This window comes from Gorilla gorilla, chromosome 23, assembly GCF_029281585.2.
Source record: "Gorilla gorilla gorilla isolate KB3781 chromosome 23, NHGRI_mGorGor1-v2.1_pri, whole genome shotgun sequence".
NCBI classification, from domain to species: domain Eukaryota; kingdom Metazoa; phylum Chordata; class Mammalia; order Primates; family Hominidae; genus Gorilla; species Gorilla gorilla.
The window spans coordinates 16,629,222-16,656,551 of record NC_086018.1 but is presented as its reverse complement, the minus strand read 5'-3'; the positions used below and the strand labels follow the sequence as shown (position 1 = coordinate 16,656,551).

Genomic DNA, 27,330 nt, shown 5'->3' with positions numbered 1-27,330 from the left:
CTAGGCATCAAGCCACTGCCATGTGTCCAGTGAGGTTGGGGCATCGGTGGAGGGTGGGACATGACCCTGTCCTCAGGGAACTGGCCTTCTCTTTAGAAGACACCCCTGTAGGAAAGACCATGGCAGACGATTGATGGGAGCTGGGCTGGGAGAGGGCAGTAGAGTAGGTTGGTGGAGAACCATCAGCCCAGGGGCTGCCCATTCCCTTCCTAGCATCAGGGTCTCACAGTTACAGTGAAAGACCTCGACAGGGAGGAGCCTTCTCAGATGTGTCCTACCCTGTTGTTACTGGTGTCTCCTGGCTGGCCTCTGTAATGATGAGGAACATCATTAGCCTCTGTGAATGCTGTCCTCTGGGGCTCACCCTGGGGCTCAGCATGTGGTGCCCATGTCACTGTCAGCTCTGTGTTGAGTTGCAGACCTCCTCCTGGAGGCCATGGCTTATTTCTCTGTCCCTTGGTGTGTCTTTTTAGAGAAGCAGTCCCACCACTGTCTCAGATCACCTCAGTGGGAATTACTCTTGATGACGACTATCTAGGTATACCTGGGCCCACAAAAGGAATTTCACTTGTACCAAATATCTAGTATTTTACATCAAAACATGCCAGGTATACCTGCCAAATATAATGGAAATCTGACTAGCTATTTTTGGGAGCTGCCAAAACAGACAAATGGCATATTGATTATGAGTTCTGAGTGTGCTGTGGGTCCCTGGAGAGTGGAGCAGGGTCATCGAGGGAAGGTGGGCAGCAGCTACGGAGGAGACAGGCAGGTGTTACAAGGACAAAAATGGAATGGTCTCTCTTCATAGGCCTCTTCTACTTCCTGGGCTCAATCGTGAACTTTAGCCAAGACCCAGATGTGCATCTGAAATACATTCAGGCTGCCTGTAAGACAGGGCAGATCAAGGAGGTGGAGAGGATATGCCGAGAGAGCAGCTGCTACAACCCAGAGCGTGTGAAGAACTTCCTGAAGGTGTGTTCCAGTGCTGCCTCCTTCCATGAGCTGCCCTTGCTGATGGCAGGTGGGGCAGACCATCCGCAGGACGTCCCAGGGGCAGGAAGCTGGATCTGTCTCGCCAGGGACCCCTTAGTCCCAGGGACAGAGCTCCACTTTATGGCTTAAAGTTCTAAAGTAACCCTTCTATCGTTTTAAGAGCGTGGAAAGCAGCTTGAGGCTGTGCTCTAAGTATCTGGCACGTGAGTGGAGGGAGTTCGTTTATTGCTGCATTGTAATTCATCAACATCCCATTAGTGCCATTGTCAATTAGGCAGGCAAAGCTGCAGAAACAAGTAGACCACTCAGCACTAGTGTCATAAAGAACAGGAAGCCTACTTCCTTATGTGGCAGTCCTGGGTGGGCTGGAGGTCAGTGGGGTGACTTTCCTTCCCACTGTACTTCAAGGACCAGGTTCATGGCTGCTTTGCCGTGTTCAGCACCTCACCTGGATGTCGTCTTCCCAGTCAGCTAGAGGAAGGGAAGAGCACAGAGGAACCAGCATAGGTGGTTTTTATGGGCGAGGCCTGCAAGTGGCAGATGACACTTGGATTCACGTTCCATTGGAGGAAATGAGGTCACGTGGCCACACTTAAAACTTCAAAATGTGATCTAGGCACGGGACCACATGAGGGGAGGCATGATTGTGGTGGCCTGTGGCTATCCTACCCAAGTGCCATCATCATGTGGGAATGGTGGCCGGGTGTGTTTCCATGGCCTGCGACTGCGTGTCTGAAAAGGCAGCCCTTACCGCAGGTGTGCTGTTCTTGAGAATGGCCTGGTTTCTGTTGGGTTTGCACATAATGAGCTGCTTGTCTTAAAAGATATTTTTGTCCAGATTTGGAATGTTAATGCCAAATGTAGCAGTCTTTAACCAAATACTAATATCTTTCTCTCACTTATTTCCCAAAGCAAACGCCATACCACAAAACGACAGCCTATCTAGAGCAGTCTCATTCTGAGTCTCCTGTGTGTCACTCTGCTGCAGAGACAGAGCCGTCCCATGTGTGCAATGAGTCCAAGGTCTGGCTGTCTGGTTTCTCCACTCCCTGACTTGTTCTGTGCATTCTAATCCTCAGGAGGCCAAGCTCACAGACCAGCTTCCCCTCATCATCGTGTGTGATCGTTTTGGCTTTGTCCATGACCTTGTCCTATATTTATACCGCAACAACCTGCAGAGGTACATTGAGATCTACGTGCAGAAGGTACTGCTGGCTCCCTGGAGTGACACCCGGCTGCCTCTGGGCCCCAGTCAGTGGCAGTCTTCCCCTCAGAGGCTGCCTGTAACACCTGACATTTCAGAGACTATCATTTTGAAGGGTGGTGGGTTCGTGTGCTCAGACTGCCAGAGTAGAAGACCACAGTCCAGGCAGCTGAAACAACACACATTTATTTCTCACAGTTTTGGAAGCTGGAAGTCCATGATCAGGGTGCCGGCCGGGCTGGTTTCTGGTGAAGGCTGTCTCCCACGCTTGCAGACAGCCTCCTGGCTGTGCCCTCACAGGGCCTTTCCTCTGTGCATGTGCACTCCTGGTGTCTCTTCCTCTTCTTAGAAGGACACTAGTCCCATTACATTAGGGCCCCACCCTTGACATTGATTACCTTCTTAAACACCCTCTTTCCAAGTAGAATCCCACTAGGGGTTAGGACATCAGCAGGTGAATTTTGGTGGGACACAGCGCAGTGCTAAACAGGAGCCCTTTCAGGATTTTGCCCAAACTGTCCACATCGTAGGAGGCTTCTAACAATAACTTGTGTTTGCAACACTGAAGTTACTTGACCTTGACTACCCTAGGTCAACCCTAGCCGGACCCCAGCTGTGATTGGAGGGCTGCTTGATGTGGATTGTTCTGAGGAAGTGATTAAACACTTAATCATGGCAGTGAGAGGACAGTTCTCTACTGATGAGTTGGTGGCTGAAGTAGAAAAAAGAAATAGGTAAGGTGTCCTTACTTGGTGTTTTCTCTTACCCCTGGATTCTAGTGTCTGTTGTTGTTTCTGTCTAATTCTCCAGGACTGTCTCTATAGCTGGTCGTTCATGTACACATCTTAGATGTAGCAATGAGTTACTTGCTATTGGTACTGTGAAGACCTTGGGGGAAAACCTAACAGTAGAAATCAGTTTGGAAACCAGGTCCATCTTGGTCCCTAGAGCAACCTGAAGTCAATGGACTCTGAGATTTTTTGTTTCAGGAAACATCTGTCAGAGCCCTGGAGTTGCCCTCAGGACTTCCAGTGGTAGCCTTGAGACTTTACAGCACCTTCCTTCTTTCAAAGGCTCAAGCTGCTGCTTCCCTGGCTGGAGTCCCAGATTCAGGAAGGCTGTGAGGAGCCTGCCACTCACAATGCACTGGCTAAAATCTACATCGACAGCAACAACAGCCCCGAGTGCTTCCTGAGAGAGAATGCCTACTATGACAGCAGCGTGGTGGGCCGCTACTGTGAGAAGCGAGACCCCCATCTGGCCTGTGTCGCCTATGAGCGGGGGCAGTGTGACCTTGAGCTCATCAAGGTGGGTAGCAGATGTGCTGAGCTGCCCATGTAACCCTGGGCTCTCAGGGAAGCTTTCAAAGGTGTGCCTGTGGGGAGCTGATCAGGGCTTTCTGTGCACCTGGAGATGGCAGGTCATGAGATTATTTCCTTGTGATTCTCACAGCTTTTGGGAACTTGCTCATGCGATTTGTATGCATTGTACCTGTAGACCAGTTGGCCCTAAACCTGACTTATCATCCCTCTGCTTACAGTCCTTACTATTGCCTGGTAATTTGAGGGCAGAATTGAACTCCTTGGCCTGACTCGTGAGCTCCTCTGTGGACTGCCACCTTTCCCAACTCCCGAACTTGATCAGCCATCCATCTTGCCACCCCACCTGGAGAGGCCTGCAGTTCCCTGGGTGCCTCATGTCCCGAGTGCCCTTGCACTTCATGCCCCCTTTTTGGGGTAACCCTCTACACAAGCCCTTCCCCATCACCTGACCAATGAGCTCTTGCTGGCCCCTCCTTGAGACATCTGCCCAGGTCTTTTGCCTGCATCTGCCCAGGCTTGGATCCACATATAATTACATGTTTAGGTTGAATTGTATGAACTGTTCCTACCTAATCATTTGATCTAAAAATCCAGACATGAACAGGGCACCTGTGAGGTGGATGCCACACCAGCCTCTCGGGCTTTTCCTGTGATACACAGGCAGACTGCGCTGCATCCGCAAGCACGTGTGCACGCCGCTCAGCCTTGTGCCGGGCATCTGGCACTCAACAGATCTGATCCTCACCAGGATTTAGCAAGTGCTGCACACGCTAGAACATTCCAGTGGACTGTTGGTGTTTTGGAGATCTGTTATAACATTCAGAAAAAGGTCTCCAGACCTACCAGTGAAAGCACAGTTTACAGTTTTTAGATCTTGAAACATTGCAGTGTTTGTGCTGTTTTATACCAGTTCTAGGCTGTTCTGATAACATTTTACAGATGGTTTAAAGCTAGCCACATATGAGTACTTAAATTTAACTAAATTAAAAATTACCAGTTTAGTTCCTGTCACGCACCACATTTCAAGGGCTCAGTAACCTCCCATGGCTAGTGGCTGTATCAGACAGAATGGGAGACAGAGCATGTCCCTGAATGCAGGAAGTCCTACTGGCCAGATATGTGGCACATCCCCGGGAGTTGTTGTAAACTTGGAAAGGGCATTTTGAGGTAGTTTGAGTCCATTGTTAACCCTGTAGGATGCTGCTCATCCCATGTCAAAGCATAGCGTCTTGCCTGGGCCATGACTGTCCACCAAACCAGTATCAGGCACACAGGGAACGAATTGGGGTGTGTCCTCCCAAGCAGCTTCCGCTGGTTGGCTGCTGTGTTACACACATGAGTGTGCTCATTTCAGGTGTGCAATGAGAATTCTCTGTTCAAAAGCGAGGCCCGCTACCTGGTATGCAGAAAGGATCCGGAGCTCTGGGCTTACGTCCTTGAGGAGACCAACCCATCCAGGAGACAGCTAATTGACCAGGTGAGGCACAGAGATGGGTATGTCTGCACACCTGCATTTTGCCGTCCGATCATTGTTGTGGCTCAAGTGACTGGTTGCATTTTTAATTTAAAACATCTTGGCTGAGGGCAGTGGCTCACGCCTGTAATGCCAGCAATTTGGGAGGCGGAGGTGGGTGGATCGCTTGAGGTCTCAGGAATTCAAGACCAGCCTGGCCAACGTGGTGAAACCCCATCTCCACTAAAAATACAAAAATTAGCCGCACATGGTGGCACACGCCTGTAATCCCAGCTACTTGGGAGGCTGAGGCAGGAGAATCGCTTGAATCCAGGAGGTGGAGGTTGCAGTGAGCCGACATCGTGCCACTGCACTCCAGCCTGGGCGACAGACAGAGACTCCATCTCAAAAAAATAAATAAATAGGCCAGGCATGGTGGCTCACGCCTGTAATCCTAGCACTTTGGGAGGCCGAGGCGGGTGGATGACTTGAGGTCAGGAGTTCAAGTCCAGCCTGGCCAACATAGTGAAACCCCATCTCTACTAAAAATACAAAAACACGCTGTGTGGCGCATGCCTGTAATCCCAGCTACTCAGGAGACTGAAGCAGGAGAATCGATTGAACCCAGGAGGTGGAGGTTGTAGAAAGCCGAGATCGCACGCCACTGCACTCCAGCCTGGGCAACTGGGTGAGACTCTGCCTCAAAAAAATTAAATAAATAAATAAATAAAACATCTTAGTCCTTACGAACCTTCTCCCCTGCAGAAATAGCTTGCCTAAAAATAGCTTGATTCCCCAGGGTAAGCTGACTTGGAACTGTTTACTGGCCAAGGGCATGGAGTTGGCCCTTGGATCCAAAGCAGGGATATGCAGCCCAGGAAGAGAGTACCTGGTGTCACGCCTGCATGCTGGGCCCAGCTCAGCCCCCATGGACAGAGATGAAGTAGCTTTCAAGGTTGTCTCAGCTGACTTCCCTTTGTTGAGGAGCTCTTTATGCCCCTGTGACTATCCAGCACCTCCTTGGAGACGGGGCAGAGTGCTGGGGCCAGGGGTCATTATTGGGTATGGCCTGGCAGGTGGGAGTCTGCCTCGGCCTCTGGGAGGGCTTCCCACAGCCTTGTGGAAGAGCCTCCCCTCCAGTCATAGCCTCACAGACATTCGCAGATAGTGCCTCTGCTGCCCTCAGCACTGTCCCTAGGTGCTAGGCAGACTGTTTAGGGGTGGGGCAAGACCAATGTTGGAACAAAACCCTCGTCCAACAAGTGGCTTCAGCCCTGAGAATAGGACCAGTTAAAACTCCCACCTCCCTCATACACATTGCCAACCTGCTGGACCAGTGCTTTCAAAAGGCTTGAGGGCTGGATTTGACCTTTATCTCTACTGAATTTCATCCTCTCATTTTCTGTCCACTGTTTCCTCAAGCCTGTGCCACTACTTTTTTAAATAAACTTTTTATTTTGAAATACTTTGAGATTTATGGAAGGTCATGTTGTTTTGAATCTCTGTTTCAACTTTGGACTTACCCATCCAAATCTAATAAAAATATTAAACAACACAATATTCTACTAGGGATCTACATCCAGGTTCCCAGACATCAGACATTTCTCCAGGTGTAGTCCAGCCACCTGGTACACCTTGAAGGTGACTTCATGTTGGCACTGGGGAAGGGCCACTTTAACACTGCACCATACCGGAGCCAGCAGGGGCCTCTTGTCTTCCTGTTTCTGAGTAGAGCTGCTGGTCTTTCATTATCTCTGCTGTAACTGGATATCTGTAGCCGCCACCTGGTGGGAAATTCAACTGCAATGCTCCTGTAATCCAGAGCACATAATAACAGAGGGAGGCTGCTTTTAGTGTCTGGAGTGGAACCTCATTATGAAAAGTTTACTGAGAGCAGTGTCCTGAGGCAACCTTAGGTGGGGCATCCTGTATTGACTCAAACAGATGGTAGAAATTTATTTTTGCCCTTAAAACAACCTGTGTGTATTTATTTAAGTTGCTCCAAGGTTTTCCTTCTTTCTTTTTTTTTTTTTTCTTTTTTTGAGACAGAGTTTTGCTCTTCACCAGGCTGGAGTGCAATGGCGTGATCTCGGCTCACTGCAACCTCCACTTCCCAGGTTCAAGTGATTCTCCTGCCTCAGCCTCCTGAGTAGCTGGGATTACAGGCACCTGCCACCACGCCCGGCTAATTTTTGTATTTTTAGTAGAGATGGGGTTTCACTATGTTAGCCAGGCTGGTCTCGAACTCTTTTTTTTTTTTTTTTTTTTGAGACAGAGTCTTACTTTGTCGCCCAGGCTGGAGTACAGTGGCGCGATCTCGGCTCACTGCAAGCTCCGCCTTCCGGGTTCACACCATTCTTCTGCCTCAGCCCCCCGAGTAGCCGGGACTACAGGCGCCCGCCACCACGCCCGGCTAATTTTTTGTATTTTTAGTAGAGCTGGGGTTTCACCGTGTTAGCCAGGATGGTCTCGATCTCCTGACCTCATGATGTGCCCGTCTTGGCCTCCCAAAGTGCTGGGATTACAGGCGTGAGCCACCACGGCCGGCCTCCAAGGTTTTCAAGAATTGACAGTTAGATGTCACTGTAGGAAGTGTACCTTCTCCTTTGGATGGACTTGTGCTGTGTCCTGGTGCCCCTTTCCCTCAGGCATACCCTTTTGGTTCCTCAGCTGCTGGGAGAGCTCCTGTTCTCAAACTCTTCAGCCTCCTTGTTGTAGTTATTACAAATTCCACAGAGGTAGAACTTTTGCATCTTATGGTACCATTGAGTTCACAAAGACTAACAGAAAGGTGGACTGGACTGACCTTGACCCTAGGTTCCTTTAAGGCCCCTCAAGATTGCTAGGTGAAAGTTCATGGTCAGAGGGCTGTGTTAGCCATGAAAGACCGTCCAGAGCTGTCTCTTCCCTCTCATTGATACACAGCTGTTGCCCACCCCTGAGAAGAACCAGAAACTTGGCAAAAATATTAGATTCTGGAAGTCACTGAAGGTGCCTGGTCCAAAGTGCAAAGAGAACGGTGCTGGCGTTCCAAACTGCTGTTGCATGGGAAATATACTCTTTGGAAAACTGTCTTTCCACCCTATTTGTAAGTGTTTTTGTATGTGAGACACCTATAATTGGAGAAGGGGTGGCACAGCCAGTCTTTTGTTGGTCTTTCCTTCAGATTGTGGTTCTGAGTGGCATCCGGTGTGAAGGCACGTGGCTCCACAGCTCTGGCTGTGGACTGTGCCACAGCAGTGGCAGTGCTCTCTGCTAGTAAGAGGCTGCTGGAAGCCTCTGCGGTGTCTTCATTAGAGAAGTGGAGCCATATTTGCTATTAGTGGCTTTAAGAGACAAATCTAAAAGGAGACATTCATTTCAAAATGCCTAGTGCACTGGTCATTGGAGCTGAGTAAGAGTCTGTAGCATATTTGATATGAGAGAAAAACTAATTGTCAAAACAGAGCAAACAGAATTTCCTGAAATTAACTTTGAAAACCCTTCCTTTGTTACATTAAGAAGTCTCCCATTTTCTCTGTGTCTATTCCAGACCATCTTGGAGGAGTCCTTCCCTTCTGTTGAGCTTCAAAGATACAGTCTTGAATTGACTTTAATCAAGTTCTTTCAAATGCTTTTTAAAACCAGGTGGTACAGACAGCGTTGTCAGAAACACGAGATCCTGAAGAGATTTCGGTCACTGTCAAAGCCTTTATGACAGCCGACCTGCCTAATGAACTGATTGAACTGCTGGAGAAGATAGTTCTGGATAACTCTGTCTTCAGCGAGCACAGGTGAGGCTATGCCAGGGGTAGCTGTGGACACAGGCAGATTCAAAACATCTGCTTGATACTCATCTTCTGTTACAATCTCGTACCGCTTCACCCATCCAGCCTGCCCACTGGCTGCTCCCCAGACATGCCAATCTTCTTACCACCTCCTCTACCTCAATCTAGCCCTTCCCTTATTAGCTCCCGCCTGTCTCAGAGCCCAGCCTCAGTTTCACATTTTCTAGGAGCCTGCGCTCCTCTTACTGCTCTGGCCCACACTGTCCTTTAACACAATGCTCAGAGAAGGGGAGCTGGCATTTTATGAAGGTCTCATGTGGCCTAAGGATGTGTTGAACTCTTCAAATCATGGTGAACAAAGCTTGGAGAAAGGTGGCAGGAGAACCAGATCTGGGCATGTATCAGGGAAGACTTGCCCGAAGTATAATGTAGAAGCCAGATGAGCAGGAGCTGTGGCAGGGGCAGCAGCACAGGCCCGGCATCATAGAGGTGGGAGTGCATGCTTCTGCATGGACCGGCACTATAGAGGTGCGAGTGCGTGCTTCTGATGGACCAGCACTATAGAGGTGAGAGTGCACGCTTCCACATGGACCGGCACTATAGAGGTGGGAGTGTGTGTTTCGGCATGGACCAGCACTATAGAGGTGGGAGTGCGTGCTTCTTTTGCATGGGCAGGCACCATAGAGGTAAGAGTGCATGCTTCCGCATGGGCCAGCCACCTACGGTTCCTCTCCACTTCAAAATTCACCATCAGAGATTCTGTGTCAGATTTTAATCAACTCACATCATAAGTGCAGCTGTAAAGATTTAGTTATGAGATTTATTTTGTAGGCCAGAAAGGCTATCAAGGGCTGTAGTATTATACAGAGGAATTTGTGTGTGTGTTTTTAAACTTGGAGATGCTATATGGTAATGGTATATGGAATGTGAAATTATATTTAATGGAATCATAAACCCTGACTGATGACAGGATGCCAGGATTAAGGTGCCTGAGGTGGCTACGATATTCTGTCTTGCTGTCTGATCAACCTCCTTTGATAGTTGTTAGTTTGTGTGTACTTCCAGGCACTTACAGGTGGCTGTAGCTCTGCTGTCTTCTTAAACACTCGCTTCTCAAACATGCAGGTAACCTCAAGTTCGTGCTCTTCTTTCTGTGATGATTTCACCAGACAGTTTTATGTGTAGGTAAAAATAGCCTTGGCTGGGCGTAGTGGCTCGCGCCTGTAATCCCAGCACTTTGGGAGGCCAGGAGTTTGAGACCAGCCTAGCCAGCATGGGTAAAACCCTGTTTCTACTAAAAATAAAAATTCAGCCAGGCATGATGGCAGGTGCCTGTAATCCCAGCTACTCGGGAGGCTGAGGCGGGAGAATCGCTTGAGTCTGGGAGGTGGAGGTTGCAGTGAGCCAAGATGGCACCACTATACTGTAGCCTGGGTGACAGGGCGAGACTCCATCTCAAAAAAAAAAGCAAAATATATTATTTTTAGAGTATATACTTGGAAGAATATACTTATGACCTAATAAATTCTTAAGCCAGTCACAGAAACCATAAATAAACCTTTAGTGAAAAACCAATAAGACTGTATTAAACTTAAGCACTTTATCATAAAGAAGATGGACAAATGAGAAGCTACAAATGCGGAGAAGATATTTGCAACACAACCAACAAAAAATTAGTAGGGAAAAGTTGTAATAAAAGACAAACACAAGCAACCCAATGAGAAACCAAGCAGAGCGCTTGAGCAGACCCTCCGGTGAGAGGAAGGGCAGCTTGTGAATTCAACCTCATCAGCCACCAAGGAGGCACAGAGTGAGGCCACAGTGCATCATCCGATGCTTTGTTACTCCTGCCAGAGCAGCAGGAACCCCACTCGCCTAATCAGTGCTGATGAGGATGTTGAACAGCTGGACCTCTGACGTGCCCCTGCTGGGAATGTGCGTTACATTTGGAAACAGTTTGGTGAAAAAAGATGCACACAGCCAGCAATTTCCTCTCTTCCTTATGAGCCCTAAAGGAACTCAGCTCATTTGTATGAGGAGATGTGCAGGGATACTCAAGACAAAGCTCTAAGAGCGATCCAGATAACCATCAATAAGTAGGTTGTAGTACAGTCATACAGTGGAATACCAGATAGCAGTAGAAATGAACACTGTACATGGATGACCCTTAGCACCCAACTTTAAAATTCTTTTTTATAAAACCACCATACAGTAAAAATGACCTTCTGGAAGGGGATGGGGAATGCAGTGCTAGGAATTTTAACACAAGTGTAGATCTGTAGAATCACCACAGTCGGGATACAAACAATTCCATCACCCTTTAACACTCCCTTGTGCTAGCTACCGTGTATATTATACATTCCCCCAAACCTCAACCCCCAACCCTGGCTACCACCCGCCACACTAGTTTTGCATTTTCAAGAATGTCATGTAAATGGAATCACGTGGTATAGACTCCTTTGTGACAGGCTTCTTTCACCCAGCGTGATGATGCCTTTGAGATTCATCCAAGTTGGTGAGTGCATCGCATCAGCCTTACATTCTTTTTTGTCACTGAATGATATTCTGTTGTACGAATGTACCACAGTATCTCTTCACCCATCAAAGTACATTTGGGTGGTTTTCAGTTTGAGGTTATTATGAATACCTCTGCTGTGAACATTTGTGTCCAGATTTTTGTTTAAACATACCCAATCACGTGGTATATGTACTGTTTAAGAAACTGCCTCACTTGTTTTCCAGAATGGCTGTGTCATTTTGCATTCCCACCAGCAATATGTGAGAGTTCCAGTCACTCTTCATCTTTAGCAGCACTTGGTATATTGGTATTTTTTATCTTAGCCAGTCTGATAAATGTATAGCAGTATGCCATTGTGGTTTCAATTTGCATTGCCCTAGTGGCTAATGATGATGAACAACTTTTTATGTGCTCAGTTACCATCCGTAGATCCTCTTTGGTGAAGTGTCTCTTGAGATCTGTTGCCTGTGTTTTAATTAGGTTGTTTGGTTTTTTGTTGAGTTTTCAGAGTTCTTTGTATATTCTGGATACAAGTCCTTTGTTGGATATGTGATTTCCATATATTTTCTCATTCTGTAGATTTTCTTTTATTTTCTTAATAGTGTCATTAACAGAACAAAAGTTATAATTTTGATAAAGTCCAATTCATAAACTTTTCTTTTATGGACTGTGCTTTGGTGTTAAAACAAGAACTCTGTTAATACTCCCAGGTCACAGAGATTTTCTGTTATTTCCTTCTAAAAGTTTCATTTTTTTTCATTTTATATTTAGATTCATTATCCAATAAAGTATGAAGTTTAGGGTGAGGTTCAGCTTTTTGCATATGAATGTCCAGTTTATTCCAGCATTATTTGTTAAAAATACTCTTTTTCCATGGAATTGCTCTTGCATCTCTGTCAAAAATCAATTGGCCAGATAGTGTAATTCTTCCATCTTTGTTCTTTCTTTCTTTCTTTTCTTTCTTTCTTTTTTCTTTCTCTTTCTTTCTCTTTCTTTCTTTCCTTCCTTCCTTCTTTCTTTTTCTTTCTTTCCTTCCTTCTTTCCTTTCTTTCTTTTTCTTTCTTTCTCTTTCTTTCTTTCTTTCTTTCTCTCTCTCTCTCTCTCTCTCTCTCTCTCTTCTTTCTTTCTCTTTCTTTCAATAGGGTCTCCCTCTGTCACCCAGGCTGGAGTGCTGTGGCATGAACATGGCTCACTGCAGCCCCAACCTCCTAGGCTGAAGCAGTCCTCCCATCTCAGCCTTCTGAGTAGCTGCAGGTGTGCACCATCATGCCTGGCTAGTTGTTTTTTTTTTTTTTTTTTTGGTAGAGACAGGGTCTTGCCGTATTGCCCAGGCTAGTCTCAAACCCTTAGGTTCAAGCACTCCTCCCACCTTGGCCTCCAAAAGTGCTGGGATTACAGGTGTCAGCCACTATACCTGGGCTCAACTTTATTCTTTTTCAAAATTGTTTTAGCTATTGTAGTTCCTTTGCCTATCTATATAAATTTCAGAATTAGCTTGTCTATATGTACAAGAAAATCTGCTGAAACTGGAACTGCATGAAATCTATGGACCAATTTAGGGAGAATTGATATCTTTACTATGTTGATTCTATGAAAGTGATATGTCTCTCCATTTATTTAGATCTTTGATTTCTTTCATCAGCAGTTTATAGTTTTTGGCATATAGGTCATATGTAGATTTTATTAGATTTATACTTATTTCATATTTTTGGAAGTATTTTAAATATATTTTTTGTTTACAGTTGTTCATTGAAAAACATTGTCAGTATATAGAAATACAATTGATTTTTGTATGTTGACCTTGTATTCTACAACCTTGCTAAACTCATTTATTGGATTTTTTTTTTTTTTGTAGATTTCTTCAGTTTTTTTAATCAATCATGTTGGCTGCAAATTGGGACAGTTTTTTGTTTTTTTTTTTGAGATGCAATCTTGCTCTGTCACCCAGGCTGGAGTGCAGTGGCGCAATCTCGGCTCACTGCAACCTCTGCCTCCTGGGTTCGTGCCATTCTCCTGCTTCAGCCTCCCCAGTAGCTGGGACTACAGGCGCCCGCCACCACGCCCAGCTAATTTTTTATATTTTTAGTAGAGACGGGCTTTACCGTGTTAGCCAGGATGGTCTTGATATCCTGACCTTGTGATCCACCCACCTCAGCCTCCCAAAGTGCTGGGATTACAGGCGTGAGCCACCGGGGACAGTTTTATTTCTTCCTAATCTAGTGCTGCCTGTGCTTTCTTTGCGATTCATTATAGAAAATAAACTTTTTGTTTCTTTTGTTGCCTAAATGCCTTAACCAGAACCTCCAGCACAAATAGAAGTGTGGAGAGTGGACATCCCTGCCTTGTTCCTGATCCTCAGGGAAAGTGTCCAGACTCTGTTACTTATGATGTTAGCAGTGGGCTTTTTGTAGATGTACTTTCTCAGATTGATGAAGTTTCCTTCTATTTCTAGTTGAGAGTTTTTCTCATTAATAGGTGTTAGATTTTGTCAGATGCTTTTTCTGAATCATTTGATAATGATGTAGTATTTCTTTTTTAGATTCTTGATATGTGGTGTGTTACACTGATTTTTTTCCCACATTTTTGAATTGTATAAAAGTTTTGCAAGAATGCATCTATTATAATTAAAGCAAAGGAAAGTTCAAGAAATGCAAAGTGACCTGGTGTGGTGGCTCACACCTGTAATCCCAGCACTTTGTGGGGGCAAGGTGGGAGGATCACTTGAGGCCAGGAGTTTGAGACCAGCTGGGCAACATAGCAAGACCCCGTCTCAAAATTTTTAAAAAGTTAAAAAAAATGCAAAGCTGCCTATATTGCTTAGAAATACAGTAGATGTGATAAAGCTATAATGAATCGCAAAGAAAGCACAGGTAGGAAAATAGGTACCTCTACAGCAGGATCCAGAGGCTGGGCTCTAAAAAGCCACAGCAGCCCTCCCAGTGGTTTGATTGGCACATTCTGATTCTCTTACCTGTGCTTTCCCAAGACTTTGCTATACTGTTTCTTTTTAGATCCCAAATACTTCACAAATACTCTGTTGTATTTACTTAGCAGTTATGTGTGTGTATATTAATTACTTTTTTTAAAAAACTGGGGGTCTGGGGATGATGCCTGACCTGCCAAAAAAGGGTTTGTGCAGCCGTCGTTCCTGGGATGCCATGCTGACCACCCTCTCTCCTCAGGAATCTACAGAATCTCTTGATCCTGACTGCCATCAAGGCAGACCGCACACGGGTCATGGAGTACATCAGCCGCCTGGACAACTATGACGCACTGGACATCGCGAGCATCGCTGTCAGCAGCGCGCTGTATGAGGAGGCCTTCACCATTTTCCACAAGTTTGATATGAATGCCTCAGCAATCCAGGTGGGCTGCTGAGTGCAAGCATGTCGGACCTAGCACCTTCTGCCACATCATGAGTGCACCCTGCAAGCCCTTGTCCTCTCCAAGGGTGTCAGACCCTCTGGTTGTCCAATGCATCTCTTCGTGCTCTTCTCTGCTCCTCACCAGCAACCCATCTTCCCAGCCCACTGGCCCCTTGTCTTGACCTTCTCTGCGGGTGCTCCTTCCATTGGCTGTTAGTCTGCCCCTTCCCTATTACTCCCCAGCACTCCCTTGGACTTGGGTACCTGACCCAATGTCATTGGTCAGCCCTGGTGACAGAAACATTTGATTTTCAGAGGCACTCACATCTTACCCTCAATGACAACCATTCCAGCCCTCTGCACCATGCTACTCACCCCCTATACTCCCCATTCCCCCATCTCCTCAGCAGGAGCTTTTCAGGATCCAAGGTCAGGTTCCCGGAGCAGGCCCTCCAGCCCTCCCTGCCTGCCCCTCCGCCTCCTCAAGAACTCTTCTTCTTTAAACTACATCCCTTTCTTTCCAGTCTATGAGCCTCTTCTGGTTTTATTTCCAAATCAGTTGTAAACCACAGGACATCTCACCTGAACTGCTGTCCTACCAATTATCTTTATGTCCTTGCCTCTTCCTTTACCTTATTTCTATACCTGCTGTGAAACCCCCAATCCAGGAGCCCTTCTTTTGTGCCCCCTCATGGGCTCTGGCCTTGCTTTGAGACAGACCAGCTCATCATATTAGGGGGCAGCTGATACTGCCACCACCTCCACTACTATACAGTGGTGGCCCTCACTGTCACGCAATCTGCCAGGCTGCTCAGCAAGCCTGTTTCTGCCTGGTGAGCAATCTTATTCCCCACAGCAATTCTTGTGAACTCTTTTACAGTTTCTATGCTCTGTTGCACTGTCTTTCCTCCCAAGGTCAGGGGCAAGTCCCATGTCCTACCCCCGGCCCAGAAAGCTTAACCTGGCTATCTCCATCTCTGTGCCTCTTTATTGGAGTGTCTCTTCTTTGTTCGGCATCCCCCTTCTCATATAATAGCTCTTGTCTCTTCCCTCAACCTGTCCATCTGAGAAATGCTTAGTACCTGATTGCTTCTGACTGAAGTGAAATGGTCATGCAGCTTTAGGCAGAACAGGGAACCAAACAAAAATGTGTCTGTTTTTTGGAGCTGACTAGATGTTGCAGAGAATGGAAGTCCTCTCATAACCCCTAGGTCCTGATCGAGCACATTGGAAACCTGGACCGGGCATATGAGTTTGCAGAGAGATGCAATGAGCCTGCTGTGTGGAGTCAGCTGGCCCAAGCCCAGCTCCAGAAAGATTTGGTGAAGGAAGCCATCGACTCCTATATCAGAGGGGATGACCCTTCCTCTTACCTGGAAGTTGTTCAGTCAGCCAGCAGGAGCAGTAAGTGAGTCCCCTCTCCCTAGGGCTCTGCATCTCACTGATGCAAAACCTGGCTGAAGCAAGAAGTTGAAGAGATTCTCACAAATCTCTACGTATGATATATCCAGAGATATCAGAGGGCACATCTACATGAAAGTTTCCCACAAGAGTCTGAGATAAACATTATTCTGTTATTGACACCAGCTCTTTAGTTGACTATTGCCCTCCTTTATAGGATGAGGTCATTTAAGCACACTAGATATCTCAATATCGCCACTGTAGTAATTTTAAAGTCAGTGACAGGCCCACAATTCCCAGGGATCTTCTGGTGTTTCAAGTTGATTGTGGCACCGACCTCTCTGATGTCCAGAACAAGCATTCTGTCTCCTGGCAAAGTCTTTTCTAAGGGAGGTGGCCTGAGTGTGGCTCTGCCCCTCCCCTCCTCCCTTCTGAGCTATGGATCTGCTTAGTGAGCATAATCAAGACCTCCTAGACGTTATCTGGAGTCTGAGTTCCCAGTGAGACAACTGGAGGGTAAATGTGTCTGGCTGAGAACAGAATGGGAGGAATTGAGCCCTTGTTTAAAATTATCAGCTCTGGGTTAACCTATCTTTGTTTTCTGTCTTTAGACAACTGGGAGGATCTAGTTAAATTTCTGCAGATGGCCAGGAAAAAGGGCCATGAGTCCTATATAGAGACTGAACTTATTTTTGCCTTGGCTAAAACCAGCCGTGTTTCTGAGCTAGAAGATTTTATTAATGGACCCAACAATGCCCACATCCAGCAGGTAGGCCATGCCTCCTGGGGGCTGTGCACTGCCAGTCAGATTTAGGTCCAGGGATGTTCCTCAGAGCAGCAGTCCTGAGCTGTTTTGGCACCAGGGACTGGTTTCATCGAAGACAGTTTTTCCACAGACAGGTCAGGGGTGGTTTGGGGATGATTCAAGTGCATTACATTTATTGTCCACTTTATTTCTACTGTTATCGTATTGTAATATATAATGAAATAATTCTACAACTCACCATAATGTAGACTCAGTGGGAGCCCTGAGTTTATTTTCCTGCAACTAGATGGTCCCATCTGGGGATGATGGAGACAGTGACAGATCAGCAGGCATTAGGTTTTCATAAGAAGCATGCAACATAGGTCCTCGCGTGTGCTGTTCACAATAGGGTTTGTGCTCTGTGAGAATCTAATGCTGCTGCTGGTCTAACAGGAGGCGGAGCTCAGGCGGTAATGCAAGCAATGAGGAGGAGCTGTAAATACAGATGAAGCTTCACTTGCTTGCCCGCTGCTCACTTCCTGCTATGGGGCGTGATTCCTAACAGGCCACAGACCAGCAGCGGTCCGTGGCATGGGGGTTGGGGACCGCTGCTTTAGTGTGATGCAGATAAAGATCATGAGAAGCAAGCCACACGAGGAAGTAAGTAACCTGTTGCTATTATTGGTATGGAAATTGAGACCCATGGAATTTTGACATGCTCTTGGCTATACACATCAGAATAATTCTCCTAGAAGAGATGTGAAGACTTACATCCAGGTGTTCTGTTTACTACAAGAAAACAAAATTAATTGAGTCAGAGTTAATAATCCGGATGCATAAAATATATATTGAAAATTAATAGGCTGGGCATGGTGGCTCATGCCTGTAATCCCAGCACTTTGGGAGGATGAGGCGGGTGGATCACCTGAGGTCAGGAATTTGCGACCAACCTGGTCAACATGGCAAAACCCCGTCTCTACTAAAAATAACAAAATTATCCAGGCCTGGTGGCACACGCCTGTAGTCCCAGCTACTCAGAAGGCTGAGGCAGGAGAATCGCTTGAATCCAGGAGGTGGAGGTTGCAGTGAGCCGAGATAGCACCACTACACTCCAGCCTGGGTGACAGAGCGAGACTTCGTCTCAAAAAAAAAGAAAAAAAAAAAAAAAATTAGTAGTTTATGTCACCAAAAATCAGATAACATAATGGGGAAGAAAACATTCCTTTTTTAGTAGGAATAAAGCCAAAATGTTTAAATAAACCTTAACCATCAATAAAAGATCTAAATAATTGTGGAGTCCGCCATGTAGATAAGATGTTACCCTTGGAAAATGTGATGCAGAGACATGAAGAGATAATGGAATGTATTATAACTCTATATTAGTTACAAGTGCACTTCTTGGAGGAATGCACGCAATTTATTGAAATGAATAACAACAAAGTGGGCCAGGCACAGTGGCTCATGCCTGTAATCCCAGCACTTTGGGAGGCCGAAGTGCGAGAATCGCTTGGGCACAGGAGTTCAAGACCAGCCTGGGCAACATAATGAGACCCCCATCTCTAAAAAGGAAAAAGAAAAAAAATACCAAAATGAACTTTGAGCTTTTTATTTCAAAATAAGTTCCAAGTAGTTGTTGGGGCTGGGCACGGTGGCTCACACCTCTAATCCCAACTCTGGAGATAGAGGTGGAAAGATCACTTGAGCCCAGGAGTTCAAGACCAGCCTGGACAACATAGTGAGACCCCCATCTTTATCAAAAAACTAAAAAATATTAGCCGAGTGTGTGGCATGCACTTGTAATCACAGCTACTTGGAAGGCTGAAGTGGGAAGATCACTTGAGCCCAGGAGGTCAAGGCTGCAGTGAGCTGTGATCGGGGTGAGCTGTGATCGGGGCACTGCACTCCAGCCTGGGCAAAGAGCGAGACCCTGTCTTTAAAAAACAAACAAACAAAAAGAAAACAAAGGGGTGAAGGGCCTCTAATCTCAGCACTTTGGGAGGCCAAGGCAGGTGGATCACTTGAGGTCAGGAGTTCAAGACCAGCCCAGGCAAAATGGAGAAACCCCATCTCTACCAAAAATACAAAAATTAACCAGGCATTGTGGCACATCCTGTAGTCCCAGCTATTTGGGAGGCTGAGGTGGGAGAATCACTGGAGGCTGGGAAGTCAAGACTGTAATGAGCTGTGATTGTGCCACTGCACTCCAACCTGAGTGACAGAGTGAGAAGCCTGTGTCAAAAAAAAAAAAAAAACAATGGTTAGAAATTAAGTTAAAGTTTTGAAAGGTGTTAAAAGTTCATCATGTAATTCTGTAACCAAGTACAATTCCAGATGAAAGAATTAAAGGTAAAAATTGAGCTTTTCCTTAAAATTTTTTAAAAATATGTATTTGAATTTTTGCATGAGAAAGGAATTTTTAAACATGTAAGCAGTGGAAGAAAGCATAAAGGAAAATATCAGTTCAGCTAATACATAAATATTTGAAATATAGCTATAGAGTTTTATTATTTCTAAACATGGACCTCTAAGTCTAGATGTAAAAATCTATCCCAAGAAAGTAGAAAAGATCCACATCGTTTTACCTATAAATATTTAATCATTGCAGCATGATTATGCAAATAAAAATTAAAAGCCAATGTCTGGCAAAAGGAAATAGTGCTTTTGTTCTGTTTTGAAACAGGGTCTCCTCTGTCACCCAGGCTACAGTGCAGTGGCACGATCTCAGCTCACTGCATCCTCGACCTCCTGAGCTCAAGCCATCCTCCCACCTCAGCCTCCCGAGTAGCTGGGACCACAGGTGCACGCCACCACTCCCAGCTAATTTTTGTATTTTTGGTAGAGACAGGGTTTCACCATGTTGCCCAGGCTGGTCTCGAACTCCTGTGCTCAAACCATCCGCCCGCCTCAGCCTCCCAAAGTGCTGGGATTACAGGGGTGAGCCACTGTGCCCGGCCAAGAAATAGTTAAATAACAACATCCATCAATGGAGTATAATACTGATGAGGACAGTGAATAACTCTGGGATTTGGAATTGGCAATATCATATTGCTTTTCTTTTACTTGCCTGTGTTTGCAAAGTTTTTTTTTTTAATCAGTGATCGTGTAACTTTTGAAATTGCCCTTATAATCCAAAAAGTAGTTAAAATAATAGAAAACAAAGCCTTGCCCCCAACCCCCATCTGGGTTAGTAACAGGGTTCTCCTGAGTCAGAGGCGCTGTGGGCCAGAGCAGAAGCTCCCTCACATAGGGCCGGCTGGGTGGGGCAGAGGCACACCTGGCTCTTTACCTATGTTCATAGTGGCCCCAGGCCTGGCAAGCTCTCTGCCTTCTGCTGTCACTCCCTGAGACAGGGGCCAGTAACCTTCAGCCTGGGGGCCAGATCCCAGCCCATCGCCTGGTTTGTGTATGTTTCCCACAGTCTGGCATCTGCTGACTGCAACTCCACAATGTCATTTAACTCATTTTCCCTGCGTTTCCTGTAAATTGGCAGTAACAAGTCTTACATGGTTACCCCTTTGATAGAATACTTCATTTATGCATTCATCACCTTTTATTAAGCATCAGCTAGCTGTGTGCCAGAGTAGGGGCTATGGATGTAGCAGGGAAAATGGTAATCAGATTTCTGCCCCGTGAATCATAAGATTCTTAAAAATACTGTGATCTATTAAATGGTGAATATAAGGAGCTAAGTGAAGCGGGGCAGGAATAGGAAGCGTTGGAACAGTGTGGGTGTGACAGTGGACATTCTGGTTTTAGAAAGGGCCCCTGGGTAAGTGCTGAGTCTGTACACCTCTGGGAAGGAGCCCTTAGAACAAGACAGCAGGGCAAGTGCAAGGATCCTGTGAGGAGCACTGTGGGGTGCAGGAGCCCCTGGCTGGAGCACAGCCATCCAGCGAGAGAGGCTTGGGGAGCGGTAGGAAGAGGCAGCTGTTGGCCTCTGCAGGTCAGGACTTCAGGGGTCGTCGTCAGGACTCTGGCTTCTCTGGCTTCTGCTCTGGGTGAGACTGGACATTTTGAGCAGAGGAGGAAAATGATCTGGTCTAGGGGTCAGCGGAACCCCTCTGGCTGCTATGCTACAAACAGAGCGAAGGACAAGGGTGGAGCAGGGAGTGCATAGAGGAGGATGGTGCAGTGATGTCGCAAGGGGCAGTGACAGCAGATAAAGTGGGCAAGGCAAGTACAAAGCGTAGTCAGCTTCTGGATGTGTGTTGAAGGCAGAGCCGGCAGGGTGTGCTGCCAAATGGGGTGTGAGAAGAGAAGCAGTGAGGGTGGGTCAAGTTTGGGGGTGTGGGGAGTCATGCTTACCAATGTGGGGACAGTGTGTGAGCACTACCTGGGGGCATCAGGACTCATATTCGGACAAGTCGGACCTCTAGTAGATGCCATGTGGATCTGTCCAGCTGGAAGTAGGAGTTAGGTTTTAGAGGAGAAGCCCAGACTAGAGATGTGCATGGGCAGCCTCCAGGGACAGGCAGCACCCACAGCCGCCACCTGTGTGGGAGAGCATGGCAGTGGGGGTGTGGGGCTGGGGGGGATGGACCAAAGAAGCCAGAGCACCCCAAAGCCCCACAGCAGGGAGAGGGGGAGATGGAGACTGGCCAGCGGGGTGGGAGAAAAGCAGGCAGGGGTGTCCAGAAAACCATGTCTGCGTCTGTCTGGAGGAGCAGTGACCCTGGCAGAGAGGCTGGCAGAAGCCTGATTGGAGTGGATTGCAGAGAGAATAGGAAGACAGGGGACAACTGTTACAGACACACAGATACTCCCTGAGAACTGTGCTCTGATGGGAAGCATGGAAACAGGCTGACAGCCCCCAGGTAAGTTGAGGGCAGAGCAAGTTGGATTAGTTTTATTTTATTTATTTTTGAGATGGAGTTTCACTCTTGTCTCCCAAGCTAGAGTGCAGTGGTGCGATCTCAGCTCACTGCAACCTCTGCCTCCCAGGTTCAAGCCATTCTCCTGCCTCAGCCTCCTGAGTAGCTGGGATTACAGGCGCCCGCCACCACGCTCAGCTAATTTTTCTATTTGTAGTAGAGACAGGGTTTCACCATATTGGCCAGGCTGGTCTCAAACTCCTGACCTCAGGTGATCCACCTGCCTCAGCCTCTCAAAATGCTAGGATTACAGGTGTGAGCCACTGTGCCTGGCCAGTTTTGTTTTGTTTTAAACTAGAGAAAAGAACAGTGGTTCTTTAAGCTTGTCAGAGTGGATGAGTGCAGAAGGTGATGCTGGTGCAGGGATTTGCTGAAACCCTGACATGGAGCATGTGGAGAGGGGGTCAGGGACATCCATGGAGCAGGCCTTGGTGGCATAGGAAGGACATCCACGGACACTGTGCTGTGAAAGGCTCTCCTGATAGTTTGTTTTCTCAGGAAAAGGGAAGCCAAATACTCAGCTTGAGGAATCGTTAGAGCTTTGAGAAGAGGAGGAGATACGAAAGAGTTAACATGAGAGATGCCATGGATGATGGAAGGAGGGGTGGCAGTAGAGGTGCTATGGATGACAGGCGTGTAGGGGTGGTACAAGAGGTGCCATGGATGACGGAAGTAGGGTAGTGCAGGAGATGCCATGGATGACGGAAGGAGGGGAGGTGCCATGGATGACGGAAGGAGGGGAGGTGCCATGGATGACAGAAGGAGGGGTGGTGGGGGAGGTGCCGTGATGGCGGAAGGAGGGGTGGTGCGGGAGGTGCCGTGATGACGGAAGGAGGGGTGGTGCGGGAGGTGCCGTGATGACGGAAGGAGGGGTGGTGCGGGAGGTGCCGTGATGACGGAAGGAGGGGTGGTGCGGGAGGTGCGGTGATGGCGGAAGGAGGGGTGGTGCGGGAGGTGCCGTGATGACGGAAGGAGGGGTGGTGGGTGAGGTGCCGTGATGGCGGAAGGAGAGGTGGTGCGGGAGGTGCCGTGATGACGGAAGGAGGGGTGGTGGGTGAGGTGCCGTGATGGCGGAAGGAGGGGTGGTGCGGGAGGTGCCGTGATGGCGGAAGGAGGGGTGTTGGGGGAGGTGCCGTGGATGGCGGAAGTAGGATGGGTAGTGTTGCCAGTGCATTTGATGTTAGCCTTCATGAATTTAGAGAGACCCATCAGCACTTTGGGGTTCTGCTGTCTGTGTTTAGCTCTGCAGCCACAGGTATGGAATGGGCAGAGAACTAGCTCTGAGCAGGACTAAGAACAATCAGGAGAGTCAAGGGTGAATGCCAGCAGCTGTCCAGCATGATCTGGGGCCACCAGCTGGGGCAAGTGCAAGTTGGGCATGGACAGGGCTGCAGGAATTCAGTTCAGTCACTGGACTGGTGGAGTTGAGGCGCTCAGGATGGCGAGCTGGGCAGTGCTAGGCAGAGTAGGTACTTGTGGAAGGTTCCCAGGGCTGGCATCTCTCTTCTGAGGTGTAAGGTGTGGCTATGGCAGTGACTTGTTCTTGTGAGAAGAACAAGGTCCCCAGCTCATAGGAAGTCAAATAAATTGCCAGAGAATGAGAAAGATTTGTAAATGGCATCAGAACTAGGGCTGGTGAGTGATACCTGACACAAGATTGGTTGTGAACGGTTTTTATTGAGGAGGAAGGGGAACGGCTTGGAAGCAGCAAGGAGCACACCTCCTCAGCCCAGGCCCAGTGGGGTGCAGATGTGGTAGGTGACAGCCGGGGCCTGAGAGGTGCCAGAACGCAGGGTTAGATAGGAGCGGGCAGGTAGAAGCGCCCCCTGAGGTGGAGGAGGGTGTCCAGGGACTAGAAAGCCAAGGCCAACTTCATCTGGTCACTGGTGCGATCAGAAAGATGCTTACCACCCTAGCAAACAGAAAAATACCTCTGCCATCTAGGAACTTAAAAGCAACTCTGGAGAAATCTTCCCATTGAAGAGTGTCTCAGTCGAGCTACCTTATTATCCGTAGGTTGGAGACCGCTGTTACGAGGAGGGAATGTACGAGGCTGCCAAGCTGCTCTATAGCAATGTTTCTAACTTTGCCTGCCTGGCTTCCACCTTGGTTCACCTCGGTGAGTATCAGGCAGCAGTGGACAACAGCCGCAAGGCCAGCAGCACCCGGACGTGGAAGGAGGTGAGCTGCGGGCAACTGCAGACGGCAGAGTGTGCTCTGGACAGGCACGCTCTCCGTGTCCTTTGCGTTCTGCTCGGTACTCTTCTGGGTGCCGGTCTCTTGCCCAGGCAGGGGTCTGAACCCTTGGGATTCTCAGAGCCTCTAGGCTAGTGTTTGTAGTTGGAACAGAGGCCCCAGAGAATCTGATGTCGAACCAGTTGGCCCCCAGAGGTAGCCTTAATAGCATGGAATTACCAGTGTTATAAGTATTTTCATAACACTTTTAAATCATGTCACCTTATTTGCATAATCAGTGTAAATTTACATTATTGGTCCTTTGTGGCAAATTGGTAAATTGTCTGGAGGCTCTCTGATAATATCAGAATCCATCTTCAAGTAGAAAAAACTGAAGAAATATCCAAAACAGCATTGTTTAATGAAAGATTAAAATTAGCCTAAAGGTCCAATGTCAGGGCCTTTTGTTTGTTTGTTTGTTTGTTTTGTTTTTGTTTTTGAGATGGAGTTTAGCTCTGTCGCCCAGGCTGGAGTACAGTGGCACGATCTCGGCTCACTGCAAGCTCTGCCTCCCGGGTTCACACCATTCTCCTGCCTCAGCCCCCCGAGTAGCTGGGACTACAGGCGCCCGCCACCACGCCCGGCTAATTTTTTTGTATTTTTTAGTAGAGTCGGGGTTTCACCGTGTTAGCCAGGATGGTCTCTATCTCCTGACCTCATGATCCACCCACCTCAGCCTCCCGAAGTGCTGGGATTACAGGCATGAGCCACTGTGCCTGGCCAAGGCCTTTGTTAATGTATGCATTACAACTCTACCCTGCTGTTTAAGATGAATAGGCAGAGTTGCAGGAAAAGATGTTGCCAATATTATGCGAGGAATATATCATCATGCAGAATGTATGATGTAATTCCACTGTGTTTATGTGGGAAATTTGTCAGGGTGCTGGTGTATGCATCACACATAGGAAACAGTCGGCCAAAGATTATATCTCAAGTTAATGACACTGGCTTATGTGATTATTTTTGTACAGGGGAATTCTGCACTTCTCAAGGCTTGTTATCATTAAGTATACATACTGTACAGTGCAGAAAACAAAAGTAGTCTAAAAAATTATTAAAACAAGCTCCCCCGTGAAAACAACACTCAGATGAGATGCACTCTGATGGTCATTATTTTTTAGCCTTCCTTTTCAAACCCCAAACCTGAAATTCCAGCATGACTTTCCCGCCACCTGAACAAAACTCAGGGCCTAAGAAGTAATGCACAAACTTTATTCTTTCCATGGTCTCAAGCACCCCCTTGGCCTGCAGATTACAAATGTTATATTTTTTCCTCCCAGTCTTGTACAGTTCATCATAGAGTTAGCTACTTGTTCAGAATCCAACTTAAAATACCCCACTGCTGGTATTTCTGCATTTGCAACTGTGTCCCTTGTAAGTCAGCTGCTGTGGTGCTGTGTCCTGTCTTGGGGACCCTCACGCTTGCCCTCCGTCCCCTAGGTGTGCTTTGCCTGCGTGGATGGACAGGAGTTCCGCTTCGCACAGCTGTGTGGTCTTCACATCGTCATTCATGCAGATGAGCTGGAGGAGCTGATGTGCTATTACCAGGTGACCAGATGATCTCTGCTGGTAATGCAGATGACAAGTGATGCCTAAACACTCCACAGAGAGGCACGGTCATCCCCTTAGCTCATGACCATCACAGTGTTGCATCTGCAAATATGAAGCATGGCCCCGAGGGGAAGATTCATGTGTTAGACAGTCATTTATGAACTAAATTCAATTGCCTTGTTAGCTATCCTCGACCTCATGGCTGGCTGGAATTTTGTGTTTTTTAAGTTCTCTCCATCCTCTTGTGTTATTGGGCCTTCAGAAGCCCAGTCAGTGGCTTGCATGACGGGAACAACCCTTGGAGGGTTGCTGAGAATACTGGGCTGGTGGTGGCAGAGCTCTAGTCCATAGCCTAGTTCCCCACAGTGTGCAGCCCCAGTAGTCTGTTTTTCAAGTGCCTTAGGGACAAAGCACAGGCAAGAGAGGGAACCCCACCTGGACCCTTTGGAAGAGTGGGGCCCTGTATGTTAATGCTGTAGGTAGGCTCTCTTGAGTGGTTGGTAGACAGTGATTTGTGTGTTTAGGGACCTGGGCTTCCACCTGTGGGATTCCTAGAGCCACATGACAACTCCAGGTATGGTTAGTCAAGGCAGACGAAGATGGGATATGACTCTGCTCAGCAGTGTCACCATGGCCATGGAAATTGAGCCCCAAACCCATCACTATGTGAGACGTTGTCTGGAGGGACTCACACCAGCGCCAGAGTGTCCAGATATTAGCTGGGTGTGATGGCTTTTCAATGAGAAATGCTTTCCCACCCCCAGAGAGGCGCCTGAGAAATGAACTGGAAAGCCAACAGGGAGTGTGATCAAGCAGTACAGCGTTGACAAAAGAACAATTTAGTCAGCAAATCTTTGAGTACCTACTGTGTGCTAGGCATTATTCTCAATAATTGTGTCAGTGAACAAAACAGAAAAGCCTCTATTTAATTGAATTGGCATTCAGCAAGGTTGGCAGGCAAGCAACAAACCTAATGAATAATTATATAGTGTGTTTGAAGGTGATCAGTTATAGAGGAAAATGGAGCCGGTTTGAGGGCATGGGAGTGCCTGGATGGAGTTTCATAAAGGGGCGGTCAAGGTAGCAGCAATTGAGGCGGTGACATTTGAGCAAAGACCTGAAGAAATGGAAGGATTTGGTCATGGGAACATTTGAGGGAAGGGTCAGTGGCCAGGCAAAGTCCTGAGGCAGAAGCGTGCTGTGTATTCAAGGAAGGGGCTGGAGCCAGAGATGGGGCAGAGAGGCTGACGGAGGGCCAGATCTCAGGCTGTTAGGAAGGTCACGGGCTGTACTTGGGATGGGTGCAGGGCTGTCGGGGGTAAAAGGATCATGGTGGCTCATGTGCTGAGACCACATACTTGAGGAGTAGGGACAGGAGCCAGGAGAGCAGCTAGAGGCTGTTGCAGTGGTCTAGGCGAGAAGGGACAGTGACTCTGACTAGGGTGGTGGTGACAGGGTGAGAGGTGATCAGGCCATCAGGATTGGGTGTGTGTTTTGAATGAGCAGCCACCTTGATATGCTAATGCACTGATGTGGAGTGAGAGAGAAAAGCCCAGGATAACTCCATTTGGTTTTGGCTTGAATAAGTAGAAATAACAGAGTTATCACCAGTGGATGAGGGGAAGACTGAAGGTGCAGCTTGGGAGGGAAGGACAAGAATTACTTTCTGGACACATGGTGCTAAGTCTTGAGCTGCCCGCTGGATGTTCAGGTGGGAGCATCATGTAGGCAGCTGGAGACAGATCTGGAGCTCCACAGAGGAGGGGCCTAGCTAGAGCAGTGAACCTGGAGTTGCTGACATATAGGTGATCCACATCCATCTATGTTTGCCTGCAGTCTCCTGGGGATGAGTGTAGGTGAAAAGACCAGACTGCCCAACAGGGGTGGGCTGAGGAGGGGAGC

The 27,330-nt window shown here is 47.5% G+C and overlaps 1 protein-coding gene across 6 annotated transcripts in view; it reads left to right on the top strand.

The window, feature by feature from the left end:
- The window catches only part of CLTCL1 (clathrin heavy chain like 1), a 112,810-nt gene that overhangs the window by 66,866 nt on the left and 18,614 nt on the right, over window positions 1-27,330 (top strand). For all 6 annotated transcript variants that reach the window (XM_004063013.3, XM_004063012.3, XM_055374935.1 and 3 more), the window contains 11 exons: window positions 812-975; window positions 2,076-2,201; window positions 2,792-2,934; window positions 3,274-3,508; window positions 4,877-4,999; window positions 8,603-8,748; window positions 14,443-14,626; window positions 15,837-16,029; window positions 16,638-16,795; window positions 23,659-23,823; window positions 25,318-25,425. In XM_004063013.3, coding sequence (XP_004063061.2) covers window positions 812-975; window positions 2,076-2,201; window positions 2,792-2,934; window positions 3,274-3,508; window positions 4,877-4,999; window positions 8,603-8,748; window positions 14,443-14,626; window positions 15,837-16,029; window positions 16,638-16,795; window positions 23,659-23,823; window positions 25,318-25,425 — 1,745 coding nt within the window. The remainder of the gene's footprint in view (window positions 1-811; window positions 976-2,075; window positions 2,202-2,791; window positions 2,935-3,273; window positions 3,509-4,876; window positions 5,000-8,602; window positions 8,749-14,442; window positions 14,627-15,836; window positions 16,030-16,637; window positions 16,796-23,658; window positions 23,824-25,317; window positions 25,426-27,330) is intronic.